Consider the following 23268-nt stretch of genomic DNA (forward strand, 5'->3'; position numbering starts at 1 on the left):
GCAGCCGTGCACTCTAAGTGGGACGTGCGCGAGCGTCGACCTCACGCCCGACTTCAGGGTTACCACTGCCGCTTGTCGATCATGCCAACAAACTCTTACGTAACCCTATTAACATTTACACCATTCACATTATAACTAGTATTTATTTGTACAATTCTCATATTGAATTTCGGCTTAGAATCAAGCGTGTTCATCCAAACATTATTAGTGTTATCGAGATAATAATAGTATCTGCTGAGATCAACGACCGCTCCAGTTCTATTCTAGTAACCGATCGCAAAGACATGCCTTCTACTACTACGTTGTTATTTCGTGGAAAACTCACTGTTATGATTGGAGAAGAAAATGTTATCTTGTTGTAATATTTAGGATATTTCACCGATAAAAGTTATTCTAAGCTTTAAATTTGGCTTCTCTGTAATTGTGTGCGTTTTTCTAATACCTAAGTATGAACATTTTAATAGTCGAGAAGTATTTGAAGTTGTGGGCGTGTGTAGTTACGTCGTCTCAAGAATTTCTGTTGGCTTTATCGTCCGGCAATCGATATAAATTAAAAACAATTACTTAAATCTATTATAACAATTAAAAATAAATGGTCTACGTAGACTTACTAGCGTAAAATTTATTGTACTGTATTGTGTTGTATTTAAACTCATTATTGTCCTTACAAGATTAAAGATACTTAAAGATTTCAGGAATTCCACTTCCATTCGCTGTAATAATTGGACAATACTTAGTATTCTTGTGTTCCGGTTGGAAGGGTGAGTGATCCAGTGAAACTTCAGGCACAAGGGACTAGTGAAATAGTTAAACTTTCTATCAATCGTCAATGTGTAGGGTCGGTGGTGACCACTTACCAGCGGGTGGTACATTTTCCCGTTCACTTTCCAATATTATAAATAAAAAACCTGATTGGAATTTCAGACCTTAATAAAAATTCAAATTCAAATTTTTTTTTATTGTTTATAATGCAGCACAATGATCACTCGCTTTATTAGTTATTTTTCCTTAAATTTAACGATTGCTGATTATTGGTTCCAATTATAGAAAATAATCCTTTTTAAATGTAAAGCCAATGAATCATAATATGTGTACGTGTCTTAAGACCGGCGCGGCGATGTGGGCGCAGTGTGGGCTTCATATTGCAATACGGCTTTAAAAATCATATTGAAATTACTTTGTTTCAAGAAATTTAGATAAGCGAGATTGTTTGATAAAAATAAACTAAAAGTTAGTAAGTATATCAATTGTACGTACAATACATATTTTGTATAAATAAGATTTTAAATTAATCATAAATCAGTAAAAGTTATTTCATTACAACTTCGAGATATTTAACGAAACTCGTAAAATATGCAAACAAGGTACTTTTATCGAGATTGAATTGAATACAGTATGATGATTACAAAAACCGGATCACGAGCCATTTCCAATTATGGCTTTAGTGTTCTGCAAGTGAATACTTGCGATAACATTATAAAAAGTTGTTTCAGAGGCACACGAAATGTAGCCAGTAACAGTGGTAGTTGGGTAAAGTTCCTAAGATCGCCTTTTAAAGCGAACGCAACTATATATTGAGTTGAAAACTTAGGTAGCAGAAAGTATGCGAGTGCACGTTAGTTGCGACACGTAACGTATAGCTCTACTGACATTTTAGTTGATTTAAGGACTCAAATAATTTGTATGTCATACATCAACGAGCTAATTACGTCAAGCGATGTCTTACGAAACTTATGATATGTGCACTGGTATGAGATTGCACACCGTGCTATCATCGAACTACTAGTTTTTCTAGCCCAAGAAAGTTGCACTACAAGACTTAGCTGGCATCGAACCCTATTGTATCTATGAGCTGGCTACTTTCTTATTTCTTACCATTAATGGATTGTTGAGAAAATCGTAACGTATTTCTATTTGTAATAACTTGAGCCATATTTGAACAATATAAAATATTATGTGAAAACAATGTCCCTTTGACGTAAGCATATCCTGATTTTTTTTGTATCCTAAGATTTTCAATCTTTTATACAAATTTAGACATCAAATTTAACTATCAGAAAAAGCATAATCGCAACTACACAGCAATAAAAAAACGTTTTATAAATCAGTAACGGTCCACGCAAACATTTCACTAATCGAAAAAGTTTTCAATTTAACGAGATCCGATTTATCAATTCCAATATCAGCCGGAGCCAAAATAATAAAGCTATTATCTTGTTGTGAGCTCGGCAAGACGATTTAAAAGAAAAACACGGTGCTAATCCACATGGGAAGCCTTGAGCAGGGTATAGGGTAGCCAAGCGCAGTCAGTCGGATTCAGTTACACGGACGACCGCGCGCCGGCCGCATCTTTCCGAGGAGTGGAAATATATTTTAAAAACGATAAACTATTTACAAATAAATATCTTTGAAATAAAATTTTGCTTTAATTTGAAATATTTATAGATACTTAAAAACGAAAACAAATGTCTCACAATGTAAAACTAGTCTTCAACTTTCTGTCAACGTGACCAAAAATTAAATTAGCAAGCTTTATTGGTCAATATAATTTAATAAATTTCTATAAGTTTGATAAAACCTTGTAAGGCCTGTTAAAGCAATGTTTGATCGTAAGTAGATCCTATCGGCTCATGTACGGGCGATGTGAAAATCGCTTACACGATGAATTCATAAGCCAAGTTTGGAATGTACAGCTAACCGGTCTGATCAATATGTTGGTAGACATCGAAGCCCATAAATAGAAAATGTGACCGCAGATTTAATGATGCTGCTTTGCAAAAAACGTGGCTCGCTTGTCACTGTTATCAATCACGGTGCAGCTAGATATTCCTCTACAACTGTTTTCAACTGAGAAGATAAATAGAGAAACTAATGAACATCCGAATAGAATAACTGAAACTAATCAGCTGCAACGTTTTTTGTTTTTTAATGTATTTAGATTAAATTTATGACATTACCTACCACCAAACAGTATAGTATTTTTGTATTTCGATTTGAACGGTGAGTCAGCTAGTGTAGCTACAGACACACGGGACATAACATCTTCCCAAGATAGGTGGTGCATTGATGATGTAAGAGATGTTTAATATTAGGTAGCCAATTTACTAGTCTGCCTACCTAATTTGAATATAAAAATATATACTCTAATATTGCATTTCCAATAAAAGTTCTACACATAGACTAATATATGGGAACACGAAATTATGAAGTTTCCCTTGGTGGAATACAAACGAGGCGGTGTCACGCGAAGCGGAGCGAAACGACTGTACAAGACAATACCGGTCGTGTTTAAGCGATAAAGCAAGGAGAATGTTTTAAATTATTGTAGCAGATTATCCTAAATCTCTTCACTGTTTTGTAATTCGTTATTCGACCCGTACAGCAGTGCTATTCTGTAACTCACTTCATTACTCACCAGTGAAATGTCCCAAGACTCAATTTTATCATTCATCAAAAGCTGTATCTTAAAGCATATTTTGTTTTTTTGAAGGTAATTTAAAGGGAATTTATTATAAAGTTTTTAAAAAAATCAACTCGTTGTGACGTTGTGACGTTCGCTTTTATGCAGTCTGGAAACAATAACTTAATCGTCGCAACTGTAAAAGTACTTGCAAACGCTGTAATAAATATCAAACAAACGTCGGGTAAAAATAGAAACAGGCACGGCGGGCGGGCGAATGACCGTCGGTTGACATACAACGGACTCAAGGCCTGTGGAGATTAGATACCAACTGCCGTCGCATACAAACAATTATATTGACAACAGCAGAATAACTCACACTTCGTATCTTTCATTGCTATTGAGTAATATTATGTTAAATACAACCTCTACTCTTGTCTATGAGTCAAACATATATTTTAATTAAGCAGAAGCGCGAAATAGTAATTGGTCAAACATTGATAATTTAAAAAGGTTAGCAAACCATCGGATTTACTCATTACACTAGCTTGCTTACTCTGAAACACATCAGTTATTATCATAAAGCGTACGTAATACAAGATAAATTATCTCTAATTATGACATGAACATCCAAATATACTATGTTAATAACAACATTGCTTTGTGCAGCTCTATATGCTAATGTAATTCGTGGTAGACTTTGTAGCTACGTGCTTTAAAATAAACATTCGAATTCAGTAGAAATGTAAGTAAAGTAGTCGTAAAACACCTAGTGGTGCGATTAAGTTACACGAGAGTTACGTTTATTTGGTAGAAAACGTACCGACCGAGGGCGCCTCCCGTGACGGCGTTTTATCGTGAAAAGTGTCAGAGCAGTGTTTTTACGGCGCTTCCAACAAAAGCAAACTTTCACCTCTTGTAAACATTTTTCAGTGATAAAAATATTTTATTGTCGCACATCTCATACGCCAAGGGCCAGATTTTTAAATTGGATTAGATGGATGATTTTTATTTTTATGAATGTTGTGTTTATAAATATATACTTTTGTAAGGGAATGTCACTGTAAGTGGTCTAAGTGGACGCGATGACAAGACTAATGGGTTGAATGATAAACCTAGCCTCTTGTTAGAAATTGCCAATGAAAGGAAGTTAGTATGAATAAGTGTAAACATTACTTTCTACGCTCTAAGAATTTTCTAATTTGTGATTTTTCGTAGTTAATGATGAAAAACCAGTGTACGTCGTTAGCTTTTAAAACAAGATAGTAGAAAATCGATATGTTATTACTTGATTTATTGAAAGTGCAAAGTGTTTTTTCTTGTCTGCCAATCTTCATCAATTTCCACTTCAATCGATGGTAAGTGGTTCAAGTGGATGTCATTATTTACTTACAATGAATTTATGACTGAGAACTTGCTGTTATAGTAATTTAAATTGTCACCATACAAAAAGTTAAAAGTAGCAAGTGGTAAGAAGAGTGGCAATAAAGACTAATATACGAAAGTTGAAAAACTCATCTTTCATCGTGTGTCAATTATTTTAATATAAAATATAGAATATCATCTATATATCAAGGTCTATATAAAAGTGTATATTAAAGAACTGACATACAAATAAAAAATATTGTTATTATTTGGGCCAGACATCTTCTTGGGCGTGTACAGAAGCCACCAAATTTCCGTCACAGTCGAATGAATAGTTTAGGAATAACATAAAGAATAAATACACAATAATTCCTTTGAGTTTTTGCCCGTAGCTTCGCCTGCGTGGGATGAGTTTTAGGTATACAAAGTAGTCCGTCGTTGGGGTTCAAGCTTGCTTCATACCAAATTTATTAAAAATCGGTATAGTAGTTTAGTCGTGGAAGCATAACAAACAGACAGATGTCATAGAATTTTACAAAATAAAGTTGGCCTTACCTTTATTTGATATGAGTTCACTTTATGCTTCGGCAGAAGATTGAATGTAGAGAAGTCCAGCCGTCTTGAAAATATACCATTTGCACCAGCGCCGGCTCTGCAAATAAATAGTAAATTAATACATACTGTTTCTATTAAAAAGAAAGCAAACCCGGTATACAATTTTGTTTCTTATTCTAGAGCACGATCTTAAATATCTTAAACAGAAAAACAGCATACCTCACTTATAGGCAAACTTAACATGCATGCATAGATACAAAAAAATAGTAAATTACGTAACCAGAGAGTAAGTCACAATAAAAATAGACACTTAAATTAATTTAAATAAACAATTTGAACAATTTACTATAACGATACTACAAATTAAGGGGATAGTAATCATAAAAGATAGCACTATATTGTAATCATATGGATTACAGACTTCAAAAATGCAAAAATGAAATTGTAAATAAATAATAAATAACCCTGATATATTGAATACAATATCCTATGTAGAATTACAGCTCGTTTCTCAAAACCTATTGAAAACAAATATATCGTATTCCTGTTTCGGGTGTAACAAAAACAGCGAAACATTGTTTTCATATCATCTGACCTTGTATTTTAAATGTGTAAAATGAGAGTATGAAATTAATTTAATACACTTATTACTCGATCCATTTAAAGAGGACGCTATTTATACATGTAAACAGTCAGTAAAGTTTACAACAAATCAGTCGATAATATTCAGCGGTATACATTCGAACTTCTCGCTACAATTCCGTATCAAAAATGTGAAAAGAAAAGGTTAATAATAGCCCAATTCGTTGCCGTGCGACCCGCAGTTTTATCTTTATTGCTGAGTAACCAAAAACATATTTCATCCGACGGGGCAATCAATTACTCCGTATTGTTGTACGAGTATGAACAAGAAAGCACTCTCGCTTGATTGTATCTAAACAAAGAAATTACTTCAAATAAAACCTTGCACGTGTTGCGGGCATTATAATTCGTTTAAGAACAGACATTTTTCACGGCACATCGGTGGCGCCGTGCAAAAAACGAAATAAAGCTTCAAGGCTGCGCGAAAAAACTTGTTTTTTTCATTGTCAAGGTCAGTCGAATTAGATACCGGCTCTCATATCTCGGCGAGGCGTGTCAACATAGCATTGTGTTTACATTTGCGTTAAGATAAAAAACGGATAAAATTTTCGGTATCGGTTTTTATGGTTACGGACGTGAAGTTTATTGTTATGTTTTTTTTTATAAATAGTAATAATTACAGTCTAAAATTTAATATAACAATTACCTAGCCGATAAAATTCAAATCGCCTCATTTTTAACATGTTATGTTACCAGGTTGTAAACTTCATAAAGATAAATATAAGAAACAAGTTTGAATTTAATATCGTATTTAAAATGTGGTTCTGTTGCAACGGTTCCATTGCTCAATTATTATAAGACAGCTGCGCATGCGTATCCGTTTCCGACGTATAAAAATTCTACTCGCATTCACAAACGAGCTATCAGATTTACACATTGCATTGCTTTAAGCTGTACTTACATAAAATGTCATTAATCTGCAGCATACATGCAGTCATTCTAAATTATATCTGCTGTGGTATTTTGTAAGAACTCGCTTCCTATCTCACCCGTGAAATGTTGAAAACCTGACTTATGCGGTGATATGCTATTTTGATGCATTTATTCTTTTTAATATTATATTTTTTACTATCAATTTTGCATATCTTTCTGACTTTCAAATGTTAAAAAATAGCTTTTCATTGTTTAATAACATCAGTAGAGCTAAATAAAGTATAAATTAATAAATATAATCATTTATGTATTACTAAAAATTTTGTTTTATTGTCATTTTCGATACTATCATAATGTTAAGATATTATTATGTTTTTTTTAATTTATATTTAATACATTTAACAAAAATAGTTTAAGGTTAAAGCCCTCACTAATCTTTATGACATTGACATAAGCTATGGTAATTTAAAATAAAAAGTTTAAAAAAATGTTAACAATAATGTACAAATATTGTATTAATATGCAATTAATAAGATTTTAAATGCTTTAGAACTGATAATGGCGTCTCCAAAGTCTACAGATGACATCAAGCAGTTGTTTGTTAAACACAAACGTTATTATACACGCAGCATGTTCGAGTCGGATTTGGACACGATGCATGGCTTTTAGCGCTTGAGTAATAGACTGAACAAACTAATTAATTTGTTTTCGTACCTTCATATTTTTAGTAGTATGAATAGTACATTTATGTTGCATATTATTTAATATGTTTTATTGTACTGGTGACAGGAGAGCTGGTTATTTTTTAGCCTATAGGATCGGAATTGCAATTCAAAATGGAAATGCTGCTAGCATTTTGGCCACCGTTCGCACGCGGTCATGATCTGTACAGTATTATTTTATTATATTTATAAATATAGATCGACAAATGGTTTTAATTATATAATTGTAATTTACTATTATTCAACAATATATAATGTATTCCAAATAAACCGTCTTGAATATATGACCATGAAACATGTATTGCGTTTTAATAAATACCATTTATTTCTTTAATAAAAAATCGTTTTAATGAGTCAATGTGTAAATTAATATTCACAAATGCGTATTAAGGCATGCACGATGACTCGTCGCAGCAATACATTTATAACGTATAATAAACTGCCCTTTCTGTTCGTAAAATATTTTTGAAGATCGTGACATCTTTTTCGTGAACATTATTGAAGATACAGAGGACATTTTTTTATATATCTACCTGTATATGTAGCGTATAATGCGTACGATATTACAAAAGAAATACAAAATACGTTCTTTTGATAAAACTCGAAATGTTGACTGCTTTTTTATAACTAGCAACGGCCGCGGCTTCAACAGCGTGGAATTCAATTTTTGACAATAACAATTTCAAATCTACCATTTAACGTGCATAATGTCTATTTGAATTACTTATATAAAATGTTTAAGCTATAATGTAACAGCGGTAGTCTAAAAAAGTATTTTCTTGGTTTCGGTAATTCGCAAATAGCTATATTAACCCAAAAAGAGTCACTTATTTGAACACGGAACGACACTTCAATTTTATTTATTTTTATATAGACAGACCATGGTTAAACGCACACACATTGTTCCATCTGGCTGCATTCAATTAGCTAGCCAGCTTTCATCGAGGTAGCTGGTACCTTTTTTATTTTACATCAACTAATTAAAGTTCCCATTTAGATAATATAAAAGGTTTCTAAATTATATTTAAAAATCGGACCAAGTTAAAACCTACGTAAACAAAGTCGCGAATAATCGAACCAAGCTCGTTTGAGATAAGATCGAGTCGAGACAAACATGCTTATTTTTATTCAACATTCAAGGCCGACACCGCCATATTGCATTCTCTATGTATTGATTAAAAAAAAAATTGAAAAAGTCGTAACTCGTAAACAAGGTCTTTCATGACGCTGCATCTGAAAATAAAACGAATTTCGAAGTAGAAATATCTACCTTAATATAATGTAAAAATTGAACGATGAAAACATTAGTTGCTTTTGTAGAAAAAAAAAATTACATCACGAACGCAAAACAAAAACTCTTAACTTTAGACGATTTTTTTTAATTTTTTTATATAGAATAGGAAGGCGGACGAGATATGGGCCACCTGATGGTAAGTGGTCACCGACGCCCAGACATTGGCATTGTAAGAAATGTTAACCATCGTTTACATCACCAATGCGCCACCAACCTTGGGAACTTAGATGTTATGTCCCTTGTGCCTGTAATTATTATTATGTGCCGATTGGTGACGTATGTAATTGTGTGTACGTATCGTTGGGGTTATTAATACAAAATAAACGATAAACATCACAATAATCATATTATTAGTTGACAAGCATAGGTATCCCGACCTTACACACCTTCGCAACCAAGATCTGTTATCTCGTCCTCGTCTTAAATGTCAACATAATACATTAAAACAAAGTGTCATGTTGTCCTTACGTAATTGGGCCATAACATTACGGTCGTTTTTTTTTGTCGATTACATTAAAATAACTAAGCCATTGTATTCTCAAGGTTACCCATATTAGTCGACCGTACTTCCGCCAGACAAGCCACGAGACTACTCAACAACACTCATTTGTTTTTTTGACTGATGTTAAATTATTCTATATGCACATTTAAAAAAACACACATTAAAAAACGATACATTTAATTTATATTAACAAAAAATATATAATATTAATTATATATATAATTTTTCGAAAAACAAAGTTTTTTTTTTCTTGATACGTTTGATATAGACGACTGTGGTGCAGTGTGGTCAATATAACCAAACTGTGTACAATCGACTATTTTTCTATGTTGACGTTATTGTAAATTAATCATTGTTACGATTAATATTAATATACATTAATATATTAATCATAACTCATACTTAATGCTGTTTTTATCACAACCATCTTACTTATATACATTTATAACTATAATCCAATTATTATACATATTTTTTTTATAATATAGACGGACGAGTAACCTGACGGTAAGTGGCACTAAAAGCAATATTTATATTCATAGAATACCCGGGAGACGGGCTTGTACAAAGCCCTACCACCAATTAAAAAAAACAATTTCTTCAGTATTTTGAAAGTTATATAATTGAGCATAATTCTAAAAATATTCTCATACATAAAGAAATTCTAAATTGAATGTTATTATACATTTATTGTATATATATAACAAATAAATAAATGTTATTATATATATATATTTCTTTGAACGAAACTTATTGTTTATTTTATCCATAAACACCATGTTTAAACGTGTAAGAATAACACGATCATGTGAATAACTTAACTTTTTAATAAATAATTCACAATTGTTTTCCGTCATCATTAATTCAGTCATCAGTTTATATTAACGATATCAGTCATTTTATATAAATAAGCGCTACTTACATAATTTTATATTAAAAAAACGTTTGTCCCCGAAAATATGAACGTAATATTTTATCTCAAACATTTATTGAATAGTGTACAGTAGCTGTCTGTTAAGTTTAGCGATAAGCCAGTCTATTGTGATATGAAAGTAGACTTAGTGGGTGCCGGGAACCGGTATCGACTTTCTCATTCAGATCGGCCCACAGCAACCGGCTCTGGATCGGAATCGAGTTTCAAATAACAATTCAGTTAAATCCGATAAAATATTTACGCTCGACCCTGACATTGTTCTTTGAAATTTTGTTCAAGAATGTTTATAATTTATACAAATAATTATTATGTAATGTTTTAAATCAACGTCAGACACGAATGCTTCAATATTTAGAATTAATTTAAGGTAGATATTGAAGTTCGTTGTCAAGTAAAAAAAAAACAATCGTTTGAACAGTAGTAATCCACGTATTAAAATCGAATTCAATTTAGTATACCTTCTGTGGTAGAATGAGGTGGAATCCAAATCAACTAAAGAAGAGATGTGCAGGAACAGAGGAGATGTTTGAACCATCAGTGGAATATTTAAGGGCTCCTTCTTTACTGGTAGTGTAATGTAAATTGGGTGAGATAAAATGGTTTAAAAATCATTCGCAATTTATTTGATTCACTCAAGTGAATGTATTCAATGGCAATTAAATCCTTTATTTAAATAACTACTGCAAATTTATTGCATTCACAATGAAAAGATGCATCAAAGATCTGCACATTAAAAAGATAAATGCTCATAATGTTTACGATAAAAAATTTACGATTTCATGTAAAACTAAAGAATACTTTAATGTAACAAAACATACTAAGTCATGTGACAAAGTTAAAAGCACATAATATACTTTACTCAACTTAACTTAATATATAAAAAATGCAAGGTTAAATATACTATATAAATACAAAGTGTGACATACATAATTTACATATATGACTAACGATATACATGCTGCGCAATGAAGTGTAAAGATTTTGCACATGTGGTAAAATACACGCCAATGTCTAAGAAAATACATAAACCTTCTTAAGATTTGTATAGCTTATTTTCAAAGACAAATCGCATACATAGGCCTCGATATATTTACACGAATATTATTTTAATTACGTGTGTCGTCGGCTTTAAAAAATCTCTAAGGTGACTTTGAGGCGCAATTTTTATACCTACGACAAAGGACGTGTCTCGAAATGTCTACTAAGACTGCGTTTACAAAATTAATAGGTACATATCTCCGCTACGTATATTGTTGAGGACTCGTCAGACACTATGTCAATACGTATTGAATTATCGTCTGCCGTTTGCGAGCCCACAATGAATGGTTTTAAAGAGAAATAAATAATACTGACAACGTTTAAATACGAACCTATTAATCTAAAAGTACGAATTATAAAGGCGTGGGATTTATAGTGTCGTTAAGGTAATATTATTAACAGATATCACCGATAACGTTATGCGATTCTGTAACTCATTAATTCACTTAAATAAGCCATTACGAATATCCCACAGTACATACGAAAGGTAAATTATTGTAAATAACAAGATCGTAATCGCTTCACAATGTACACATACATTGTAGTTGTTTTGAAACAATTGATGGAATTAATTCTCGAGCAAGGTCACCAGATACCTACATAAAACATATGTCGTTGTCGACTTTGTATAATTTGCACACATTGTGGTAAAATGATAAACAAATAAGACGAAACAAGTAACACAAATTTGGCGCTCAAACGTTCATTTGACAAGTTTAACATACATTGTACAAACTTCGCTGGGGACAAAGCCTTCATGATTGCTGATTGAAAAAAAAAGTCAAAATCATAATTCGAATTAGTTCTATTTCTGCGTTTGTACCGGTACAAATGTGCGTTTAACTTTATAATGCAACATAGAACGGCGTACTTTGTAAACAACAAAGACCTTGGCCTCGGCAGTACAATGGGCCCCACAAAATTCAATTACCTAACTCTCAGCACGGTTGTTTTGCTCACGAATTTTTACCATTATGGTAATTTGAGCGGTGTTTCGCCTACAGTTTATGGTATATTATTAATAGTTTAAAAGTATACATAGGCATGATATATTGCCAGCAATAATGGTAAACATATAACGCCTCTTTTTAACAGTTTTTGATACTAGTTTAGTACATCGTACTTATAAAAATATTATAATAATATATTTAATAAATGCAGTGAGCTGATAAGAGGCGATGTATCAAAATGCTACTACACTATATATTTTTACTATACCACATATACATATATTTTTATAGAATTGTAACACCATTGTAATTTTAAAGGTTTACAAGACGAATGATAAAATTATTCTAAAGTATTAATTTGTCTATTATAGAAGTTCGTTACTATTACGGTTAACAAACCCATGCAATTAACTCATAATACGCTTCCATTTCAAGGTCCAAAAATATAAATATGGGTTCATTAGAATTCCATAGTGTTCCGTATCAAGAACAAAGAAACCGAATCGTCTATCGGATTATTTCAATTCAGAATTCCCTCATTAAAAATTCGAGACCAAATATTTCTTTGAAACATGATATAGGTGACGGTAGACTTTGAATATTTATTGTGAGAAATTTTGGGATAAGTATCTAATATTAATTTAATAAATGTTTACACGGTTTCTAATTAAATGAAAATATTCAAATAAAAAAAAAATACTAGGTATTTTTTATTAATTTAAATTGAAAAATAGGTCGAGACTCGAGACGATCGTTCTCAAACAAACGGGTAATAAAAATTATTAGGCAATTAGCTGAATTGCGCGGGGGCGTGGCGTTCGATCCCGACTATCTCATTGTATGTAAAAAGCAAAACAACTCAATAGTCCGTATCAAAACGATCCACTTAAAATTATTTTTGGGTATAAATATATAAATACAAATTAATGAATAACGTTTTTTGTGTTGTAATAGTTTGTTTTATTATAATAAATGGAAAATTGTTTGACGGTTAATAAAATATAAAATTCTAAATTTAAAAATATTAGATTATTGTGATTTTATGTGCTTATAATTTAAAATATTCATATATTAGTTAAAGATATAGAGATATATGTTTTGCGATTACAACAGTACAGTAACAGCCTGTTAATGTCCCACTGCTGGGCTAAGGCCTCCTCTCCCTTTTGAGGAGAAGGTTGTGGAGCTTATTCCACCACGCTGCTCCAATGCGGGTTGGTAGAATACACATGTGGCAGAATTTCAATGAAATTAGACACATGCAGGTTTATTTCAGGTTACAACAAATAAATATAATTAAATAAATGCTATTAATACTTCACAGATGTATTGATATATGAGTTTTATACCAGTTGTTTGTTTAAAATAATATACTGGTAATATATTTGAAACACCATTATAAATACGGTCGTTGGACAAAAAGCAATCGCTAATGGTCAAGTATATTATGATACGAAATTTATTATCTTAATAACAATCTATAATTTGTATCAGTTAAGTTGCACATACATAAGTCAGTGAATTGACTAAAGGGTTTTTTTTAAGATTATATTATTGTATCGTTATGAATTACTCTGACATTTATGTCAACGTAATTCATCATTGCGGAATACAATTTTATAAAACGTAAATAAATAACGGCAATGAGGAAAAATGTAAGAGACGCTTAAAAAAAATTGTCGTATGAATGAATATAAGCAGTATACCCTTTTAAATGTAGTATGGGAACAAATTGGTGACTATTTTAAAGAAATATTTGAAATTCATTAAATGTATGAATATTTTATGTATATGGCATTTTATTGCTCAAAACAAATGATAATGATATTTAATTTATTCTAAGAATTGTTTCAAATTTATAATGAAAACTACAGCTTCTAGGAAATGACCGTAGTTTTTAATGAATAAATGTAAAAAAAATGCGTATTATTTTTATTAAATATGTGAAATATTAATCAAATCGTCTTATTAATGACGAGGTTATTTTTTTATTGGCACCTCTAAAATATATATAAATGTTATTTTATAAACTGGCAATGTATTTTTTGTTCTTTTGTTTTTCATTTCAAAAATAAAATAATAAGTAAAAACATCTTAAGTTTGAAATAAACTTTTATGTTTATTATTTATTGCCACAAAATAAAAGTCACAAATATAAACCATATTCTAATGTATAATCTAGATATACAGATAACAATAGTGCATTTTAATCTTAAAAGTCGAGATGGCCCAGTGGTAAGAACGCGTGAATCTTAACCGATGAACGTGGGTTCAAACCCGGGCAAGCACCTCTGAAGTTACATGTGCTTAATTTCTGTTTATAATTCATCTCGTGCTTTTCGGTGAAGGAAAACATCGTGAGGAAACCTGCATGTGTCTAATTTCATCGAAATTCTGCCACATGTGTATTCTACCAACCCGCACTGGAGCAGCGTGGTGGAATAAGCTCCAAACCTTCTCCTCAAAAAAGGGAGAGGAGGCCTTAGCCCAGCAGTGGGACATTTACAGGCTGTTACTGTACTGTACTGTACTGATCTTAAAATTAAAACGAGACATAACAATTGCCTTTTGAGTTTCATATCTTGTTATTCTATTCAAGTAACGATTAAGTTATTAAGTTAATTATACATTATTGTCTTTTGTTTAGTGTAACTGTTAAAAGTTTCTATTGGAAAATAATATCATGTTATCCGTTATTATTTTATTTTATCTTATTATATTATTTAGTCTCGGTCAATTTTAAATCTTTATTTAAATAAATTAAATATTTAAATAAGACGAAGTTCTCGCCGATCTTAATCACGGCAGCCGTTCTCAAGGGAGATAAGCCAACTGCGCAGGATACATTATATAATATATTATATAGTGCACAAGTATGCGCGAAAATAAATGAGCACTTTTTATTTCATCGTTCTCATAATCCGATGACAGCAATCCGACACAACAAAAGATAGTTCTTGATCTTTCCGAGATACGGGAGTGTTGACACTGCCAACTTTCACACGGACTAGAATAAAATAGCATTTTATTGACCCGACCCTGGATTTGAACCCATGACCTAAAGATCTTCAGTCTTATGTGCTAGCCACTAGACAACAAAGCAGTCTAAGTCTTATTTAAATATAATAGTAATTAAAGTTTATACTTTCACGGTCTTGGTTTTATTAAAATTAATTAGTATACGCATTATAACTAATATGAATAATATATTAAATGGAGCTCGTCAAACCACAAGGCTTGAATGTACACAATGTATTCAATTCATATAATCACTTACTATAATTCATTTCGTGCTTTACGGTGAAGGAAAACATCGTGAGGAAATCTGTATGGGTCTAATTTCACTGAAATTCTGCCATATGTGTAATCCACCAACCCGCACTGGAGCAGCGTCGTGGAATAAGCTCTAAAATTTCTCCTCAAAAAATGGAGAGGAGGCCTTTAGCCCTCATGGACAATCACAGGCTGTTGCGGACTCAAAAGAGGACAACGGTCTTGCTATATTTACATAAATAACAACAGACATGTTGACATAGTTGAAATCTTCAATAAACAACTAATATTTCTTTCCAAATTTTGCATTGCATATAGCTATGCAATTATGAGTTGAACATAATTGCAAAGCTATATGTGGAACAGTTGCAAATTGCAATAATTTATTTAATTATTCTTTATACTTCACTTCGTCTCTTCGCTGACAATAATAGATCTATTATTAGTTTGAACAGTCACTGCGTTCATTGTGAGTTACAATAAACACGGTTTTATTTGTGTGACTAATAAATGATATAGATATTAATTTCTATTTATTTACAAGTTCGATCGCGAAATCATTCATTTAATTAAAAAACTATACGTGTTAACTATATCGTTTCTATTTTAAAAATTGTTTTATTCATCTACTGTCTATAGTTCATAGAATATTAAAATATACAAATCAGTATATTAAAAAAAAAGAAATAAGTCAAAAGTAATAAATGCAACATTTTAACGACGAAACGTTGTTTATCGCAGGAAGTAAATGACAACGTGACCCCGATTGTCGAGTAAATGCGTTGAAAAAATACTAGACCTTGGAATAGCATACGTATTGAGGATGGTTAGTTCTTGTGAAGTGCAGTAATTATGGCTGACAATGTAATGAAAACTGGAACCGTAAATAGTTTATAAATAACACGTTACATAATTCTTCAACGACGATAACAACTCAAGTACCTATCTTATAATGTTAGTATATATGCACGTAAAATTTATATGTAGTTTTACACTCGTAACAATCTGCGTTGCAACTAAATTATTATCTTGTAATTTTCCACTACATAAAAAAGTCGCCTTTCTGACATATTGTGTGTGTTTAAAATGCATTCAATTCAACAGACTTTGGTATTAATACATATTGTTTTCGATGCCAGTGCACAATTTACTTTATATCAAACTGACAAGTCAACGCAACCATAAATCAAATATCTAATCTAAACGTCATTCCCAGCCTATTGCGGCAGATATATTTCAAGATTTACAGGCACCAGAGCCATGTGGTATATGCATTTGTAATTGAGATATCGCTACATAACATCTTATGTATATAAACGGCGTATTAACCGTTCGTTTTAAAGAGAGCAGTAGAAATAAACTGCTAAGCCGCCTATTTAATTTTGCTCTATAATATTGAATAAATATAATGTTATAATATAATATCTAATATATTTTGTTTCGTAATGCGATTTCCGTTAAGTAAGAAACGAACGTATCTATAATGAATTTATTTAAACTTTACTGTAGATATAGTACAAACTTACTTTTGGAGCTGATAAAGTAAAACGCGTAAATGTTAGCCCATGATTCAATGCCAATGAATTTACTTGAAGCCGAGATGGCCCTGTGGTAAGAACGCGTGAATCTTAACCGATGATCGTGGGTTCAAACCCGGGCAAGCACCACTGAATTTTCATGTGCTTAATTTGTGATTATAATTCATCTCGTGCTTTACGGTGAAGGAAAACATCGTGAGGAAACCTGCATGTGTCTAATTTCACTGAAGTTCTGCCACATGTGAATTCTACCAACCCGCATTGGAGCAGCGTGGTGGAATAAGCTCCAAACCTTCTCCTCAAAAAGAGGAGAGGAGGCCTTTAGCCCAGCAGTGGGACATTCACAGGCTATTACGGATACGGATACGGAATTTACTTATTTTAATTATATTATTTTCACTGTCCTTCATGTCGTTTTTGGTTATGAAAAATGCATCGTGAGGAGACCTGCATATGTCGGATTCAAACTTACTAAAGTAACTATCAACTCACACTAGAGCTGCATATGGATATGATATATGGATAAGCTCCAAACTTTTTCAGAAAGTGAGGCCGTAGACCAACAGTGGGAAATTTACTTGCAGCTACTTTACTGCTAGAGTTAGTTATGTCATGAAGCAAGTAGCCCATTAAATATTTATTCATAGTATAAGTCTCGAGAGAATGAAGCAAATGTTCAACGGTAACAATTGTTTGCAATGATCTTGCTTTAAGTTAACAATGGTTTTCCTTTATTAACGTCGCAGATTTAACCTTTAGATAAATACAATAAGTGTTAAAGCTCAATGAACTACTGAACTTTATATAGGATAAGATTTCAACATTCGATTACTCCCTGCGCTCAATGTTCACTGATAGAATGTAATAAATTTTAAGTTAGAATTTAACCTTTCATAAAATACACTTTTATTCAATAACTACTTGAAATATTATTGGATATACTATTGTTTTCTTATATATAGAGCAATGAACAATATCGGGTATAGCAACATCGATTAATATACGTATTTTATATGTATGTACCATCAACATTTTGAAATACGAGCCTCGGAATTGCTATTGCATGTGCGTCAAAGAATAAAGCAGACGATAAATGCGTTTATAACTGAAATGTTTTACGAGAGTCCCGTTTGACAGAGTACGGCACGGCAACGTCGCGAGATAGTCTTATATTTAGCTTAAGCATAAAGCTCTGCTTACAAATTTAATTGCATCGACGATCGCCTGCCTCGCGACGTAAATAGCCACACCTCGTCCCTGAACCTAACCGAACTTTCTCCACTGCAGCCGTAATATTAGCTCAATACACATTTATACGAAACGAGAAATTAAATAAAAATAATAAATATATAGATTAAATGAGACAATTATAACAATTTCCAACGTAAACTAGATTTACTTAATATTATTGAACAAGTTTTAGCCGATAGAATATAATGTATAGACTGCTTTTAAATTGCTTCGAACTCGTTACAAAGTCGTTTTAGCAGTCTTGAAAGTTGTATTGAATCCTGACATATAGCGTCGTATAAGGTTGGTCAACTACGTCTAGCGAACAGAACTTAAAGAGTCATTTCGAGAATTAATAGCTAAATTATGCATGGACTGGACCGAATTATCGCTACATCGCCTGAATAAACCTACTGCAACTGATCGCAAATGGCTGACAATAAACATTTAATTTTTCGTACAAACTGTGTATTCACAGAAAAAAAATTTCATGCCATAATAACCAAGTCATTTAAGCAGCCAAAAGTCAACAAGGATCACTGGAGATAGCATACACAAAAAAGGTCCACTAAAATTTCTTTAATAAAAATGTATACCTTATTGTTAACTGAACTTGAACGAAGGGAGAGATGATTTTGTCGTACTCGCATTATACTGTGGCACATCGGTGCGTGCCCACACGAGGACAACACAATGCATACAAAAGCGCACGTAAATACTTCTTTGCCAGGCTATGCATAATCATAAAAATTTACAATTCAAATTACGAGACATAGCACTTTTTAAGCTCGCAAATGTAACATGGCATTGTCTCGATACAGCCGAGGGCGCATATCCTTATTGCCTACGTTATTATCGTCCAAAACTCGGTACAAGGTCGACCACAATGTTACGTGACGCGGTAGAACAAACGCAAGCTTCCATGAAAGAGATGCACGTCGACAGGAATCGGGAGAATATTGTGTTCGGTTGCAATTTATGCAGGCATGCGCCGTTGCGTCGATCACGCCCTAAAAACGACGTTAACGAGCCTTGCCGCCCTCTACCACTGTCGACATGGGAACGGAAATCGCCGCCTCGTCTGGCAAGAATTTAAGACTCAAGTTGTGGTGCTTAAAAGACGAGTAATTTGATACTATTTACATTTATACTGAGACGTATGTATGTAACATACGTCTCAGTTGTAATGAGAAATAATGGTCGGTGATAAGTCAGTTTTTTTTAGTATAACCCTTGCGTTGTTTTGTTATTTGAAAATGTTTAATTACCTATGTAATTTATTTCGAATTTCAAACCAATTCTACCATTACTATCATTTTTAAAGATATTGGGTATTCGATATCTAATTCCTTCCGTTAATTTAGTCTTATCATTTACCGATACATTTCAGGGCACTATGTACAGTATTTACGCCCCACTGACGTCTGAGTCATAGCGGTCGCGCCTCAGACGATCTGTTAAAGAACGGCCCTCAAAGGTCTAATCAATTTGTATATTTTCACACGATGAATGTTTATCATGTGCACTTTAACAATTTCAATCTACAGCAACTTAAAACAAAATAAATATTCTTGACTGGTTTCATTTATGCGAAATAAATACATACATTATAACACACATCCTTTGTTCTCTACTAAATGATTAATGAAACACAATTTCTCCGATATGCAATTTTAAGTTATTGTAGTCTTATTTATTTACAGAATATTTAATGTTTTATAAATAATTATTTCTCCAATTATATATATGTATATAGTATTTTAATGTTGAGATAAACACAAATATTAAAATACAATTAGTATCAGGCAAAGCCGGTCAGTACTGCACAAATATATAATATAAATATTAATACATCTAACAGACCGCTTTACAATTTTATTTTATTCGTTTATTCATAAACCTTAGATAGGTTTATGAATAAACGAATATACGACGACGAAAAACGAATACGATACATATAATCATGTAATATCACTAAAACTGACTGCCTCGTTGGTTTAGTGGCTAGATCTAAGGCCACAGACGCGGTGGTGGTGGTGTCAATTCCCAGGTCGGGCCAATAAAAAGTTTTTGTTTTTTTTTTCTATCAGAAAATTCTCAGTAGCAGCCCGGAGACAGAAAGGTGGAAGTGTGTACACTAACTTGCCTCGGAAAGCATGTAAAGCCGTTGGTCCTGCGACTAAACTTTTTCCGGTCGTGTTGGATTGCCGTCCCATCGGATTATGAGAGCTAGGGAATAGAGAGTGCACCTGTTTTTGCGCACACACTTGTGCACTATAATATGTCCTGCGCAGGTGGCTAATCTCTCTTGAGATTGGCTGCCGTGGCCGAAATCGGTGAGGAAAATATTATTATTGTCACTAAAACTACATATTGCTGCAAATTTTTAATGTAGTTTTTATCTGCGATAAAAATAAATCTAACCCAATAAGTCAAACATAATTAATAAAAGTAAGCTGGCTATATATTGTTTTACAGATAAAATAATAAAAATACAAGCTCATATTCTACAAATATATTCATTAATAAAACAAAGATTTTAATTTCTTATCGATGGAACAAAATATATCGAGCTAGCAGTGCCATGCATTACCTACTTACTAAATGTTTGGCTTGGTTTGAGCTGTTTGTTCGTCTCAAGGTTACGACAAACGTGACCCGACTGTTTCATGTCGCAATCATTTCGCAAATCAAATATTAATTGAAAAAAAAGTGTTCCCGCAAAAGAAATCATAATAAAACTGACAGCGGATTATGCAAATTTTGAAATAGTTCACAAATCAAATATCATTTCACAAACTATAACGAACTCAAAAATACTAAAAAAATAAGATGCTATTTATATGTTAATTTAAAAAAAGAAACCTGTTTGATTACTTCGAAATAAAAATATTAATTTTTAAAAACAATCTTAAAAACATACGCGTAAATTGTAAATATCGTTTGCTTCCGTTCGACGTCTATTTGCAATTGCGTCGTAGCTTTGTAATAATTTTTTGCTAACAACGAATTCTAGGTATACGTACATGGTTTTGTTATTAATGAATTAGAAAAAACGCTATAGATTATAAATAACAGTTATGATTGTGATTTTTACTAAAAAAGTGTTTATGTTTCGTATAATTGGACTATGTTATTAAGGTTATAAATCCTGCTGCAGTTATTAAATGGTATATAATATGTTTACATAGTCTAACCGGTTTTATAAATGCATATTAGATCGATAATACGACCAACGGGCAGTGGGCACAAAATGATTCATGAATGGAATACAAATTGCTTTTAACTTCATAGGAGTCATGTGACATTTGAGTTATATAATATATATTTATATTTTTTAAATATAAACAAAGACATAAACGTAGAAACACTATAGAGACAGCAAAAATATTTTTAAATTGAAGGGTGTTGTCTTTGTCATGAAATTTCTCATTACTTTAAGATAATCGTTGAAACTTGCAACATATATCTACACGATAAAATAAAAAGCTAAAAAAACGGATAATTTATATTGAAAAAAAAAATGCGAATACAACATTCTCACTTCACAGAATCGAACTTTTACATATTGTTTTTTCTTTACAATTTTAGACTTCCAAACTTATGACTAATTACTGTAACTCCCAATTGTAAAGTTAATTAACCACTAATGCAGTCAGTGGCAACAATACCTTTTATAGCGTAACCCGCGTAACCGACAGAATGGAAGTACGAACCCCGTTCGGAAATTTTACTGGATATACAGAAGCTGGTTTTGGTTTCATTAATACCTTTCAATATCTCTTCTTTCACAACGTTCCCGATTATATTTAAGCCGATTTATTATTATTTGATCCTAATCATTGTCATGAGACAAAGTATTCCTTATTATATTGTAGAAATAAAGTCATGTCAATTGAAAAAAATAAAAAAAATTTTCATTTGCAAAATAATTATGCAACATGTTTTCGTCTTTTGACTAAAAACTGGTTCTATTAATACATTTATTTTTACAGCTAATCACCGTCCACTGCTGGACGAAAGCCTCCTCTATAGAACCATCCCGATCTTGGACAGCCCCCATCCACCCGGATCTACCACCTTTTTTGTCAGAATATAATAAAATTCATAAATTTGACAAACAATTTCATTTCATTTGATATTGGTAAGGTTAAGTTAGAGAAATAAAATAAAAAAAACATTCACAAAGTAAGAGATTTATCAATTGCGCGTTTGCCAAAGGATCTTTTGTAAAACGATATGTTTAGATATTAAGATGTTTGTCATCTGAACAGTTCTATGTTTATTGTAGAATAATTGTCGTAAGTTTTGTTGAAATATTAGTGAACTAATAATATCACATCTTCACAGTATTCCTTACATAACAAGTAATTTCAAGAAGGATACTGAAAACATATTATCTAATAAATAATAACGGTATGACAACACATGATTAAAGGGATTGATAAATATTAATAGAAATAGTAATTAAAACCGAACGTTTTCGTCTTATAAGGTATTTTACAATCAATTAATGGAATTACAACGTGCACACGCATACAAACTATCGCATTAATTTTATTTATACCTTCGAGGCGTGCAGTCAAAGATTCATGATTTCAATTAAAATTTTAAAACGTCCAAATAGGGCTTAATGTATCTAGAATTTAGAAAAAAAATAGCTTATTTTAATTCGATTTCACATCTTAAAATAGACAAATTAAAATATTGTTTAAGAAATATTGATAAAAATTTAAATCAATATTTTTGAATATAAATTAATTTTATTTTTTAATGGTAGGTATTTAAATCACACAACAATTATTCCATTGCCTGTTTATAATATTATCTGTGGTTAGTAACATTTTAATGTCCAGATAGGATTGATTTTAAAAAAGTGTTATCCTATTATTTGTTTATAATATAATCTGTGGTTATTAATATATTAAATGCAGATATGATTGATTTGTAAA

General features: G+C 31.9%; 1 protein-coding gene across 1 annotated transcript in view; it reads right to left on the bottom strand.

The window, feature by feature from the left end:
* LOC126771133 (headcase protein) overlaps positions 1–23268 on the bottom strand; it is a 47104-nt gene that overhangs the window by 20329 nt on the left and 3507 nt on the right. The window contains exon 2 of the mRNA XM_050490875.1: positions 5321–5417. Coding sequence (XP_050346832.1) covers positions 5321–5417 — 97 coding nt within the window. The remainder of the gene's footprint in view (positions 1–5320; positions 5418–23268) is intronic.

Source organism: Nymphalis io, chromosome 10 (genome assembly GCF_905147045.1).
Source record: "Nymphalis io chromosome 10, ilAglIoxx1.1, whole genome shotgun sequence".
In the NCBI taxonomy this organism is placed as follows: domain Eukaryota; kingdom Metazoa; phylum Arthropoda; class Insecta; order Lepidoptera; family Nymphalidae; genus Nymphalis; species Nymphalis io.